The sequence below is a fragment of the Elephantulus edwardii genome, unplaced genomic scaffold, assembly GCF_000299155.1.
Source record: "Elephantulus edwardii isolate Elephantulus edwardi_28Jun2011 unplaced genomic scaffold, EleEdw1.0 scaffold00093, whole genome shotgun sequence".
Classification (NCBI taxonomy): Eukaryota; Metazoa; Chordata; class Mammalia; order Macroscelidea; family Macroscelididae; genus Elephantulus; species Elephantulus edwardii.
Window position 1 is genome coordinate 4,706,629 of NW_006399843.1, and position 14,000 is coordinate 4,720,628.

The window sequence follows — 14,000 nt, forward strand, 5'->3', positions numbered from 1 at the left end:
TGTACACCAGGGATGTGTCCTGTCTCCATACCTTTTCAGCCTGTGTGCAGAACAGATTATCTAGGAGGATGGGCTCTATGAGGAGAAATGTAGGGTCAAGATTGGTGGAAGATCTATCAACAATCTACGTTATGCAGATGACACAACCCTGCTTGCTGAAACTGAGGAGGACCTGAAATGCTTGCTGCAGAAGGTCAAGGACTCCAGCCTTCAGTTTGGATTGAGGCTCAATGTCAAGAAGACAAAGATTCTCACCACTAGACCAATTGGGAGCATCAGGATGGATGGTGAAGAGATTGAGATTGTTCACAGCTTCAATTTGTTTGTCTCCACAGTCAGCACTCTTGGAACTAGTAGCCAGGAAATTAAAAGGCGTATTGCCATGGGAAAGTCTGCTGTTAGGGACTTCTCCAAAGTGCTGAAGAGCAATGGTGTCTCTCTGGAGACTTACTGTGCATCTGATACAGGCCATGGTCTTTGCTATCACTTGTTATGCATCAGAGTTGGATAATGACCAAGGAAGATATAAGGAGAATTGATGCCTTTGAGCTGTGGTGCTGGAGAAGAGTATTGAGAATACCATGGACTGCTAGGAAAACAAACAGATTTGTCCTGGAAAGGGTTAAACCAAGCTGCTCCTTGGAGGCAAGGATTCTGGGGCTTCGTCTGACATACTTTGGACATGTTGCAAGGAGGGACGGGTCCTTGGAGAGGGACATCATGCTTGGGAGGGTGGAGGGACAACGCAGGAGGGGAAGACCCTCTATGAGATGGATTGATTCGGTGACTGGGGTAATCGGGATGGGTGTATCAGAGACAGTGCGATTGGCACAGAACAGAGCAGAGTTTAGGGGCTGTTGTACATAGAGTCACAAGCGACTCGACGGCACATAACAACAACAACAATATATGTATCCTAGGATACAAGGGAGCTTTGGTGGCCTAGTGGTAAGATGCTGAGCTGCAATCCCAAAGGCAGGCAGTTTGAGGTCACCAGTTACTCTTGTGGGAGAAGGATCAGCTAGCTATTTCCTCCTGTGCTAATAAGTGCCTCTGAAAAACCTTCCGGAGGGTCAGCTTTGATCGGTACTGACTCTGTGGTACACAATAACAACAACGTGTATATCCTTAAAATAGTGTTTTGGAATAATGATTACAGTTGTCTATAGCGTGTGATGTTTAAGTGAAACCCCAGCTCCTGAAGGACAGGATAGGTGTCTCATAGAACAGACCCTTCAAAGAGTGTTCATCTTCAATGAGCACAGAGCCTCAGCTAATGAAAGTACCACATTGCAGCTCCCTTTCCATCCAAGCAAAGAACTGCACTGCAGAAAGTCTTTAGCTGGCTAGTTTTGATCATTGATGGCTTAGATTCCCTCTGAGCTGTAACCTTGACCCCATAATTGGCTTGTCCATGTGCATATCTCATCAGCTTTATTGTTATGAATGTCACTGTGTCTTGCCAGGTACGCTTTTGATCCTGGGCAGGAAAGGATGTATTTTTGCCTCTTTTATTGGTGGCTAACAAGATTCTTCTGGTGCTTGAGTAGCGATTTCCAAAATTAAGGAACTTACCCTAGTGCAACTTGTTAGAGCTTGATTAAGCATCTGTTGTGTTCACACATTAATACCGAGGTTGTTGTAGCCATTGTGTTTGCTTTACCCAACTTCTATTTGTTTATATGCTCCTTGGTCTTTGAATCTGTAAGTGAACATCATTTTTTAATCAGAATAGTGTGAGCTGAGCACAGAATTTTGAAACAAATTTTGACTTTAATACTTTCCCCAGTTCCTGGGGGGTCCCCAAAGGATGCCCACGCCCTTTGGTAGCCAGGTTTCGAGGTGATGGTCCCACTCTTCAATATCAACCTCGTTTTTGGATCTCCTCCTTCCTGGGGCTCTCATTAGATGGAACTTAGTCATTTCTTTATTAACGGCTTTGTAGATAGACTTCACATAAAGTACAGTTCATCCATTTACAGGGTACAATTTAGTGGGTTTTAGTCTATTCACAGGGCTGTGCAACCGTCACCACAATTGGTTTTAGAATATTTCCATCATCTTCATGTAATACCCATACTCACCACCACCGGTCCTCTCTGCTTCCAACTTCCCAAACCTGGACAACCACTAATCTACTTTCTGTTTCTACAGAATTGCCTGTTCTGAGCATTATATATCTATCTCCTGTCATACAAGGTGCACTCTTTTGTGATCAACTTCTTTCACTTGGCATAATGTTTCCAAAGTTTATTGTCTGTGTCATGGTATGTGTCAGTACTTCATGTCCTTTTATTGCCACATAATCCTGTTTTGTGAATAAACAGCATTCAGATTATGTTTATCCACTTGTCAGTTGATGAGCCTTGGTGGTGTTCCTGGTATTTTCTGTCATGGTTCATACCACCATAAGCATGTGTGCTATGCTTTTGTGTAGACATCAATTTCCTCTTCTCTTGAGTGGACAGCCAGGAGTCGAGTGCACCAGATGTTAGCTCCCCGTGTAACCTTGTGAAGAACTTCCAGGCTTTTTTTCCTGAGGCAGCTACACCATTGTATGTTTCCACTGGCCGTTTTCACCCTTTTCCCACATCCTTGCCACCATTTGGTATCATCTGCCTTTTTGTTCCTCTTTGTCATTTGGGGTTTTTTAAAAAAACTGTTGCACCCAGCGTTCTCTGGTCACTGGTTCATCCTTTGAAGCTGTGGTCGAGGTTGTGTGTATCCCTCCGGATCCTTTCTACCTTGCTCCGTACCCCTTGGGGCTGATCTCTGTAGGCTGGCTCCATTGATTTCTCTGCCTTCTGCCTTCCATTTAGGTTCAGTGACTGAAATCAAAAGGAAGGAGGAAAGTGAGTTTAGAACATTTCTTCTCCCAACTTCTACTCTCCCAGAGGCCTGAGTTCCTGTCAGGCAGCTCTTTGGTTGAGCCACCCTCTCTACTCTTTACAAGTTTCTCCCTCCTTCTGCCTCTCCAGTTCCAGCAGTGGGAACAGCTGTCCATTGTTGTTGGCCCTGGGGTCTACAATATCCCTTCTAGTTTTCCCTTAATCTGGTCCTCTCTGTTTAAACAGTCCCTTTAATAAATTCTTCCCCGTGTTCCACGTTTGTCCTGTTGATACAGTGGGGGACCAGTTACTCCTCATCATCATGCCACCATTTAGCCGCTTGTTATGTGTTGTCTAAAGACTGATGCAGAGTATAAATACCAGCTACTTATGTTTTCACAGGCTTACATAAAACTTGGGAACTACCAAAAAGCACTGGTGGATTGTGACTGGGCTTTAAAGGTAAGAAATACTGCTTTTTCCATATCACAATGTTGTGCTCACTCAGGCCAGGTGTTTTAAGACAGTCTTGTCATGAATACAAGTCAACTGCCAGCATACAACAGTCAGTAGGTACAGACTTGGCCATCAGAGCCTTGATTCTTTCATCTGTGCCATGGACTAGAATAGAATTGCTATGAGGAGTGTGATAATGTACATAGTCAGGAGGGACAGAAACTTGGAGAAAGACAGCATGCTCAGAAGGGTAGACGGAGAGCACAGGAGAGGAAGACCCCCCAATGAAATGGATTGATACAGTAAGTAGGGCAATGAGGGTAAGTGTGTTTGAGTCAGTGAGACTGGCTTAGGACAGGGCAGGCTTCAAAGTTGCTGTACATAGGGTCACTATGAGTCGCCCACGACTCGACAGCACATAACAATACCACCACAGAGTAAGACCTCCATAGTACTTGGTGCTATGTGCTGTCGAGTCAACTGCAATGCACAGCAAGCCTCTGAACGGTAGACCTGAACCCTGCCCCATCCTGTGCCACCCTCACCGTCTCTGGTTAGACTCCCAGCCAATTGTTACAATCACTGTGTCAGGTCATCTTGTTGAAGATCTTCCTCTTCCGCTGACCACCTTTTCCAGCTTGATGTCTTCTTCCGGGAACTGTCCCCTCTTGACAATGTGCTTAAACTACGTGAGACAAAGTTTCACCATCCCTGCCTCTCAGGAGCACCTTGTTGTACTTCCTGCAAAACAGGCTTGTGTATCTGTGGGCTACTCAACACTCCTTCCCAACACCACAATTCAAAGGCATTGGTTTTTCTTTTGTCATCCTTATTCATTGTTCAACTTCTAGATAGATAGAAAGCAACTGAAAAGACTGTGGCGTGGATCAGCCAGACCTCAGTCTTTAAGTTGACATTGCTCTTTAGTACTTTGCAGAGGTCCTTGATGGCAGATTTCCCCAAGGCAACACGTCTTCTCATTTTGTAAGTGCTACTCCCATAGATGTTGATTGTGGAGAATCCATGAAGCTACTGTCCTTATTGGTTTCTCAAGATTGTCTGTCTAAAAGGCTTATGGGGTGGGAGGGTGAGCCACTTTTATCCATGTGAGGGTGGGACTGCCCCTTCCTTCTTCTGGAACCTGCCACGGAGCAGATTTCTGCAGCGTTATCATACTTCCTCATCATTGTGTGCTTTCCCTCTCCAGCCCAAATGAACTGGGAATAATAGCATCCCTGTTAGTACAGAAATAATCCGAGAAAGAATTCCTGCCGTTTAGCCTGGAGAGCAGTCAGCCTCAGGCAGTTAGCACAATCCTGTGTACATGGTGTTTCCTCCAAAATCTGCCAAAAAACATAATCAAAGGAGAGCAGAAGTGAAAATTGTTGGTGGAAATAAAACAGGACTTTTAAAGGAGAAACAGCATGATCACTTTGGGGGACATTATTTCAGATGGCTGAATATTTATATAACCCTTAATCCAAAACAAACTCCTTGCTATTGATTCAGTTCTGACTCACGGCAACCCTGGAGGACTGGTGAAGAACCGCATAGCATTTCCTGAGCTCGAATCTTTATGGAGGGAGACTGCTACATCTTTCTGCAACCTTTCTGTAACCAATCAAAGTCTCTTTAGTCCACATCCCCTTAGAGGGCCCTAGCACATGCGTTAATGAAATAACGGAAACCCATGATTCTCAGACACAGGAGCAGAAAGTATGGCATTCTTTCCAAGACCTCCTGGAAAATTTTGCAGTACACTCCTTAAAAATCTGTGTTTGTTTTCAAAGAAAAAGATTGTTTTTAAATAACATACAGTCAAGTAAAACTGAGGTGCCAGGAGAAAGTGCCAAGTTTATGCTGTGATTTACACAGTGAACACGGCCCCAAACCAGAGCCTTCATAGGAGCATTGTGGTCACATACCCACATGTTTATTCTGTACTGCGAGGTTATGTGGGGAAACAGGATGGATTAAAAACTCAGCTTTGTTGGGAAACCAAAACCAAGAGCCCAAACCAGTGGCCATCAAGTCATTTCTGATTAATGGTGGCCCTCGATGTTTGTGCTTCAGTTGTAACTTTTTTCCTATTTCCATAGGATTTTCAGTGCTTATAACTTTTCAGAAACAAATTACTAGGCCCTTCCAAGGAACCTCTACATGGACTAAAGCCACCAACCTTTTGCTTAGAAGATTGCATCATTCAGGCAACCTGTTCCTTCATTACTAAGGGTACCAGTGCTGTTTGTTGTCAGTAAGTCATCCCTTAACTCATAATGAGTCTGCACACAACAGAACAGAACTCCGCTGGCCCAGTACTATCCTTCATGGCGGGTTATGGAGTGGACTCTTCGGGTGTACAGGGTATTCATGGATTGGATTTCAGAAAGACATCTCCAGACCTTTATCCCTAGTCTATCTTTGGCCAGAAGCTCTGCTGAAACCTATTTGAGCATCATAGCAGCACATAAGCCTCTTGGATGGACAAAGTAGTGGGTAAGCTTCAGTGGTGTTGGCTGAGAATTGAACATGATCTCATGCATGGAAAATAATAAATAATAAATCTCCGACTGAGTCACTGATGCTGTTGTTATTAGATGCTGTCGAGCTGGTCTCTTCTCATAGTGACTGTGTAAACAACAGAACAAACCCTGCCTGTGTTCCCATAGTCTCTGCTGTACCTGAGGCCATTGTACTGTCCCCATGTCTATCCATCTCCTTGAGAGTCTTCTTTTTGCTGACTCTCTGCCTTTCCAAGCATGATATCCTTTTCCAGGGACTGGCCCCTCCTGGTAACATGTCCAAAGTATGGGAGGCCTTTTGAATCTGACATCTACAGTTGTCCATTTCCTTTATCTCTTAGAAGAGCTGATGAGTAGCAAATCTTACCCCAGTGGAATGGTCTTTAAGTTGTAAGAGCTGCCCAAAGCTACAACACTGGGTTTTAACAGCTCCAGGACACATCCACTGACCTGTTTCTTCACCTTCTTTGATTGTGTTTTCTTTTCCTACCATCATTTCATATGAGAGAAAAGAGGCAAAGAGGTTTTTTCCTTTTGTTATTCCAACAATAACAGCAAAAACGACTATTCACTGCATGCTGACCGTAAACAAAGACCTTTGAGTCTCATGACAATCCTGTTCTCTTCCATTTTGTTGAGCACCATATTATTATTATTGCTATTGTTGTTAGGTGCCATTGAGTCAAGTATGACTCATACTGTCTCCACCCCCCTCCCGTGAACAGCCAACCTGACACTAACACCCATTGCTGAAGTCACTGTGTCACTCCATCTTCCAACTACAAACCAGTGTACCTCGCTCCTCTCCATGGTGTCTCCCACCAAACTCTCGACTCCAGGATCTGCTCTCGGGGCCTCCCAGAGTATCTTTTCTGATCAGGAAAGGGCCGGTGAGGAAGTTACACCATCTTATTGATCCAGGATAATGCACAGACCTGCTCTCAGATGTTAATTGATGCACATTGTTATTTGCAGCAAAACTGAGGAGGCAAATCAGGCCCAACAGAGCTGACAGTAAAAAACACTGACAGGCAGCAGCCTGTCTTGTTAAATGCCCAGCGAGGTTCCCAGTTGAAGTGGTTTAGGTAAACACTTGGAAGGATGGGAACAAAAAGTGCACAAAGAGTTCTAAACACTAATAATTATTATCCCTACATGGACATTGTGAATGAAAAACTTCACTCTCTTGAAAGTGCTGTATCAATGAGGAATGCCACTGACCCTCTTATAATAGTATTACTATATTTTTACTCAAATAACATATGATTTCTCTGCTTGCTAATTTTTCCCCTACCCCCACCTTGGCATACCAGGCCACTTTTATTTATTTTTTTAAAAAGCAACATGTTTAAAAAATGGCATAGTAATGTTTATGTAATGTTAAGATACCTTTGGGGGGGGTAAAAATACGGTTACAAGTTTCACCCCCTGTGTAATGTTTTTGACACTTTTGAATTTGTTGAAATGAGCTCACGTGATGCTATTTCGATGCTATTTCGAGACTGAGGTTCCTTGAGAAGCAAAGATAAAACAGCGAAGCTGGTTTCAATTAGGATCAAAATCATTCCTTTCTGGGACAATGAAAGATAGCTTCCTCTAAAGGCAGGATTCCTTTTAAGGGGCCCTGAGGTTTGCCTTGAGGAAACTCTGGTGGGGACTGGCACACTCTTAAAGGGGAAAGGGCTTGCTAGTGAGAGAATCCATCTGTCGCTCTTAGTGTCTCTGCCTGAGGAAGACGTGGGCACAGGGACGGGAGCACAGGGGCCACGGGGCAGTGCACTGATGAGGGGGATGGGCAGGTGTGTCCCTGCCTCTTGTAGCCCCAGTGCTCCTCAGCTAGAGCATGGACCATGATGTACCATGAGTGAGTTTTCATTCCTTTCCTGCTTCCTTAATCTCATCCTTTAGAAAATTACCAGGCTTCATTCCTTGGCCTCTTGCCTTCTCTCTACATTTCTCCTTCAAAGCTCTCATCTCCTATCATGGAGACTTACCATTTAAATCCAAGTATATAGACCCCCAGACTTGGCTCCAGACTCTCCCTTAGCTCCAGCCTTCAGAGTAGCTGATGCAGTGTCAGTCTTTCTTTGCCCTGTAGCCCTAGGGCTTGGGCCTTCCTTTCCCTGTGTTACCAGCGACTTTAGAGGCTAACCCCTTATTCCAAGTGACTGTCTTGGTCCCCCAGCTATCTCCCTGCCTCCCTCTCTTCTGGTCAGCTCTCAACCACCCAGCTGCCTCCAGACTGCTGTTCCGACTGGTCTCCTAGTCCACTTTGGGCTGACTTTCTGAGCCTCTCTGTGGAGTCACTGCCTAGCTCACTGTCTTTTTACCTCCACTCCTTTCTTCCTTCTATCCTCTCCCTCCCTGTCACTCAAAAGCACATGCAGGCCCCTCCTCTCTTTTAGACAGTCTCTTCAAAGTCAATCTCCTTCTACTGATCTCCTCTAACATACTCCTGATTGTAGAGGCAAAAGGCTAAATTTCAAATCCCAATACAGTTCTACTTACAAGATATGGCATCTTGAACTCCTTCAACTCCTAGTTTCCATAAATGGGGTTAAAGGAGGCAAAGATGGTAAAACTCTTATATATACTTTGGGCCTGTTGTCTAGAGGGCCCAGTCTTTGGAAAAAGACATCATGTTGGGAAAGGGAGAGGGCTGGCTAAAGAGAGGAAGACCTTCATGAGATGGATTGACACAGTGACTCCAAGAGTGGGCTTGAGTGTGGAGATTGTGAAGATGGCACAGGAGAGGTCAAGGCTCAGGTCTATTGCTCATAGGGTTTCTGTGAATCCCGGTGAACTTGGTAGCACCCCACAATAACAGCTGCACAGAATTGTTTTGAGGCCTAATACTTCACAGGCGATCATTCACACAAGCCATCAAATTTGGTGCATTTTTAAAGACTCTAATGATAAGGACTCAATGTGTATGAACTAATATTATTATTGTATTAACTTAGCAGTGAGTTAGAAAATTATATATATATGAAGAGTACAGAACTAAATCTTCTCTAAATATAAAAATTATATTTTTTTAGAAATATATTGACTTCCTCCTTGTCATTTATATTTTCTTTGAATTTTTTCTTTGTCCTTGAAATGGATTGCTGTTGTTACTGTAGCAACAATAGCTGAGATTATACCTCCGATACTGTGCAATTTTGCATACAAGACAACCCGAGAGAGCAGTACTGTTATTATCTTCCCGTTCCAGATCAGGAGAATGAGCATCAGAGAACAGGTGGCCCACATCCTGCCCACATCGTGAGAATGACAAGCCAGGGACTGATCCGGGGCTTTTGTGACTCCTGAGATTGCACTCCTAATCCCTGAAGTTCATCCAGCCTGGCCACAATGCCCCACACATAGAAGAAGTTTATCAATAATTAATTATCTGCATGATCTTAACTCCAGTTTGTGTCTCTGTATCAACTTATACTCTCTGCAATTAACAATAATTAGCAGCAAGCTGATGTGAGGCCACTCAAGCAAATAGTACCCCTTCAGCCATATTTTTCATCCTGCCTTTGAGGGGAACATCACTCTAGGTTTTAAGTTCCCAGTATACATAATGTTATTTCTTTTGGGAGAGGAACTTCCCCAGCATATTGTGGTAGCCTCAGCTGTTCATCCACTGTAGTGTTTCTTTTCTTTCAATAAGCCATTGGTTCCCAAACACACATGCACGCTTCTTGAAAACTTAAAATATTAATGGGTAGGTGCTACCCCAGAGCAAAATTTAATTGATGTGGCGTGTAGCCTGACCATTTAGGTCAATCCCAGGTGATTGTTCTGTTCAGCCAAGGTGAAGAGTCCTGTAAAGGAAGAATCTCTGGTCTGCTTCCTGCCTGTGTCCCATCGAGTGAAAACTGGTGAATAGAAGTAATGAACTTGATAGAGAGCTGTGTGAGCAGCCAGGCTCCTTGTAGACGACAATCAGTATGGCCGCAGAGGCACAGAAAGTTTTCATTGTCCACTTGGCAGCTGTCCTCAGCACCAAAGTTCAGATGTAACTCTGTTAGCGCAACAGTTAGAAAAGTGACTAATGACTTCAAATCTTCTGAAATGTCTGATCAATCATTCTCTTTTATGCAGTGTGATGAAAAATGTACAAAAGCCTATTTCCATATGGGAAAAGCCCACCTGGCTTTGAAGAACTACAGTGCGGTAAGTTCTTAGAGGACTCTAAGCGGCATGTTAAATCACAGCTTGGCTCTCCCGAAGGTCCCCGGGGAGAACCAGGTTCCACCGTGTTGATTAGATGGTAATCCACCCTTTATTATTTTCCAAGGTCAGCTTAAAGTCTTGAGGTTGTAGAGCATGTTGAATGTCCTCTAGTGCAGTCCCACTCACTGTGAGAATCCCTTCCACAACATTCTCTCCCAGTATTTATACAGCCTGGAGGAGTATCTCTGGAGAGAGAAGCCACACACAGTAAGATGAAAACAAAGCGCCTTTGTAATCTCAACACCCGCAAGTAACTCCCCTACAATACAAAGGTATTGAACACTTTTAATGGAAGCTTTATTGAGGTATAGTTTATATATCATACAAGAAGCCTATTGAAGGTGGTTTTAAGTATATCCACAAAATTATGCAGCCATCACTATAATCAACTGTAGAACATTTTCATCACTTACTTCTAAATCCTATACCCATTAGAAATCACTCACCATTTCTCGCTCTTACCCTAACCCATTGACTAACCCAAATCCATGACTCATGGAGAGTCTTTGGGACAGAGTAGAATTGCTTTATAGGGTTTGCAAGGCTGTAAATCCTTAATGAAAGCTGACTGACACAGCTTTCTTCCTCAGAGCAGTTGGTGAGTAGTTTATTAACACAGGAGTGCTAAATCACTGTGCCACAAGGGTTACTCAAACTGTGAAAACCCTCTGCCCCCCAAAAAAGAAAAGTTGGGGGGTCCTGGTGGCCTAGTGGGAAAGCAGTTACACTACCAAGCCAAAGGGAAGTGTTTTGGATCCACCAGCTGCTTGACAGAAAAAAGATGGGCAGTCTCCTCCCATGTGATTTACAGCCTCTTAAAACCCACTGGAGAGTCAGCCAAGAACTGTAGACAATATCTTTGCCTACTCTGGACATTTTATATGAACCGAATCATACAATTAATGGCTTTTTGTTACTGGCCTCTTTAGTTATTTGTTACCGGGGTTTGGATTTTTTTTTTTTTTTTACTTTTTGTGATTTGCTTGAAATCTTAACAAAGCAAATTCATTTTGCATTCAGTATTCATACACTTAATGCTTCATGACCGTGATTACACTCCCCACATCTTACTGTCACTCTTCCCACTCCCTCCCTGTGTTTCCATTTTCACCCATCCTTCTGTCCGGCCCCTTCCTGCCTTCGGGACTTTGTCCCTGGGCAGATGCTGCCTTTTGATTTTCTTCACTCTTCTTTGCTCCAGATGGGGAGAGGTCAATAGTTGCAGCTGAGATAGATACTTGAAAACTTTTAAGACCTATGACTGGTTAGCATAATGTTTTAAAGATTCATCCGTGTTGGAGCATAAATCAGAGTATTATTGCTCATTATTACTGAATGATATTATACTGCGTGGATATATGACATTTTGTTCATAGTTGATGGGCATTTTGGTTATTTCTACTTTTTGGCTATTATGAATAATACTGCAGTGAAATTTCATGCATCAAGTTCTGTGTGCACATATCTCTCAGTCAGCTTGAAGAAGACTAAGGTTTGGGGTCATGGAGGAACCCTGTGCTTAGTTTTTGAGAAATTGTTGGGCGATCTTACTGTTTTCCAAAGTGGCTGCAGCATTTTACATTCTTATCAGCAGTGTGTGAGGATTCTAATGTCTCCATATGCTCCCCAACACTCCCTCTTCCCTTGTCTTTCTAGACATCCATCTTATGATGGTTTTGATTTGCATTTCCCTCATGGCTAAAGCCTTTTTTTCTTTAGCATTTCTTCCCTTTGTTTTGGCTTTTTAACACTGTAGTGCAATTATCAGAGTCTCTTCTAACATCCATTCATTGATTTTTGCGTTTTTTTATTTCTTCTTTGTGTTCTGAAAGCCCTTTTAGGGAACTCCAGCAGCCTAGAGGCAAGAAGCTGCACTAGAAGCTACAATCTCAAGGATGGGCGATTTCCTCCTGTTTGATTAACTGCCTCTGAAAACCTGCTCTAGGGTCAGCTACGAGTCAGTTGTGACCCTATGGTACACAACAACAATAATTTCTGACATTCATTTATCCATTTCTTGGTCTTCCTAAAGACCTTTTGCTCTCTTCATGGATAATATCCTTAAAGGCATTGCACAACTCATCTGATCTTCAATCACTTCGATCACTGCCTCAAACCTGTTCTTAAGATGATTTTTAAATTCAGGTGGGATAGCTCAAGGTCATATTTTGGTTTTTTGGACTTGTTTTAATTTTCTTCAGCCTCAGTTTGAAGTTGGATGGTCTGTTCCATAGTCAGCACCTGGGCTGGCTTTGACTGCTCATACTAAATTTCTCCAAAAATACCTTTCACAGATGTAGTCACTCTGATTCCTGTGCAGTACATCAGATGAGGTTACTGTTTGTGATTTTTCAAATGACATTTGCAATTAATAAATCATTTAATGTACAAAATTTGATCATTCAATTTCCAGCCTTGTTTCTGATTACCAGTCCTGTTCATTGTTTCCAACTTTTGCATTCCAGTCACCAGTTATCATTAATGCATCTTGATTGCATGTTTGGTCAATTTTAGACTGAAAAATTTGTTAAAAATCCTCAATTTCCTCCTTGTTAGCTTTTGCTGTGAGTGAGTATATTTGAGTAACAGAAGATTTTAACCTTTAGAAGTTTAAGAAGACAAAGGCAGATTGAGAAGACAAAGTATTATAATGGAATGTGCAGAGAACTAGAATTGGAGAATAAAAAAGGAAGAACTTTCTCAGCATTTCTTAAGCTGAAAGAACTGAAAAACAAATCCAAGCTTTGAGCTGCAATACTGAGAGATGCTATGGGCAAAATCTTGAGTGATCCAGGAGACATAAAAAAAAGATGGAAAGAACACACAGAGTCACAGTACCCTAAGAATTGCTAACACAGAAGTATTTCAGGAAGTACCATATGATCAAGAGTCGAAGATAATAAAAAAGTTCAAGCTTCAGTAAAAGCATTGGCTAAAAATAAGGCCTCCGGAATCAATGGGATTTCTTTTTTTTAAAATAATTTTAATGAGCATTTACAGAGATTTTGGATTTCCATTCATTCATTGCTGCACTCCTCTCCCCGCCCAGCCCCCCCCCCCCCCAGTTAGTTCGCTCTTCTCTTTCAAAAGCAAAAGAAACACTCCCTCTCTCCTCCCTGGGTCACAATCCCCCCACACCCCTCCCGCCGCCCCAAGTACACTCCACTATGCAACCTTAACTGTGGACTCTTATGATAATGCCACTTTCAATGTTACAATTAACAGATGCAGCAGCCCTAGATGTGCTCACCAAACTATGCTAGAAAATTTGGAGGACTACTTCCTGGCCAGAAAGAGATCAATATTTATTCCTGAGAAAAGTGATCCAACAGAAAGTGACAATTATTGAACAATATTATTAATATCACATGTAATCTAAATACTCAAGAGCAACAGTGTCTCTTAGGAGACTAAGGTCCGCCTGATACAGGCCATGGTTTTTGCAATCACTTACTTGTTATGCATCAGAGAGTTGGACAATGACTAGGGAGGACAGAAGGAGAATTGACGCCTTTGAGCTGTGGTGCTGGAGAAGAGTATTGAATGTACCATGGACTGCCAAGAAAACAAACAGATTCATCATAGAGAGGATTAAACCAGGCTGCTCCTTGGAGGCAAGGATTCTGGGGCTTCGTCTGACATACTTTGGACATGTTGTAAGGAGAGACAGGTCTTTAGAGAGGGACATCACGCTGGGTAGAGTAGAGGGACAGCCCAGGGGGGGAAGACCCTCTATGGGTGGATTGATTCAGTGACTGGGGTACTCAGGATGGGTTTGTCAGGGGCAATGAGATTGGCACAGGATAGAGCACGGTTTAGGGCTGTTGTACATAGGGTCGCTGTGAGTCGCAAACGACTCGACGGCACATAACAACAAACAACAACAATCTAAATACTGCTGAAGATCATTAAAAAATGGCTAGAACAAGGGAGCTCTGCTGGCCTAGTGGCAAGAAGCTGCAGT

General features: G+C 43.0%; 1 protein-coding gene across 1 annotated transcript in view; it reads left to right on the forward strand.

The window, feature by feature from the left end:
• Positions 1–14,000, forward strand: part of TTC12 (tetratricopeptide repeat domain 12) — a 65,152-nt gene that overhangs the window by 12,430 nt on the left and 38,722 nt on the right. Inside the window, exons 6-7 of the mRNA XM_006890867.1 lie at positions 3,231–3,290; positions 9,905–9,976. Of these exons, the coding sequence (XP_006890929.1) occupies positions 3,231–3,290; positions 9,905–9,976 (132 nt within the window). The remainder of the gene's footprint in view (positions 1–3,230; positions 3,291–9,904; positions 9,977–14,000) is intronic.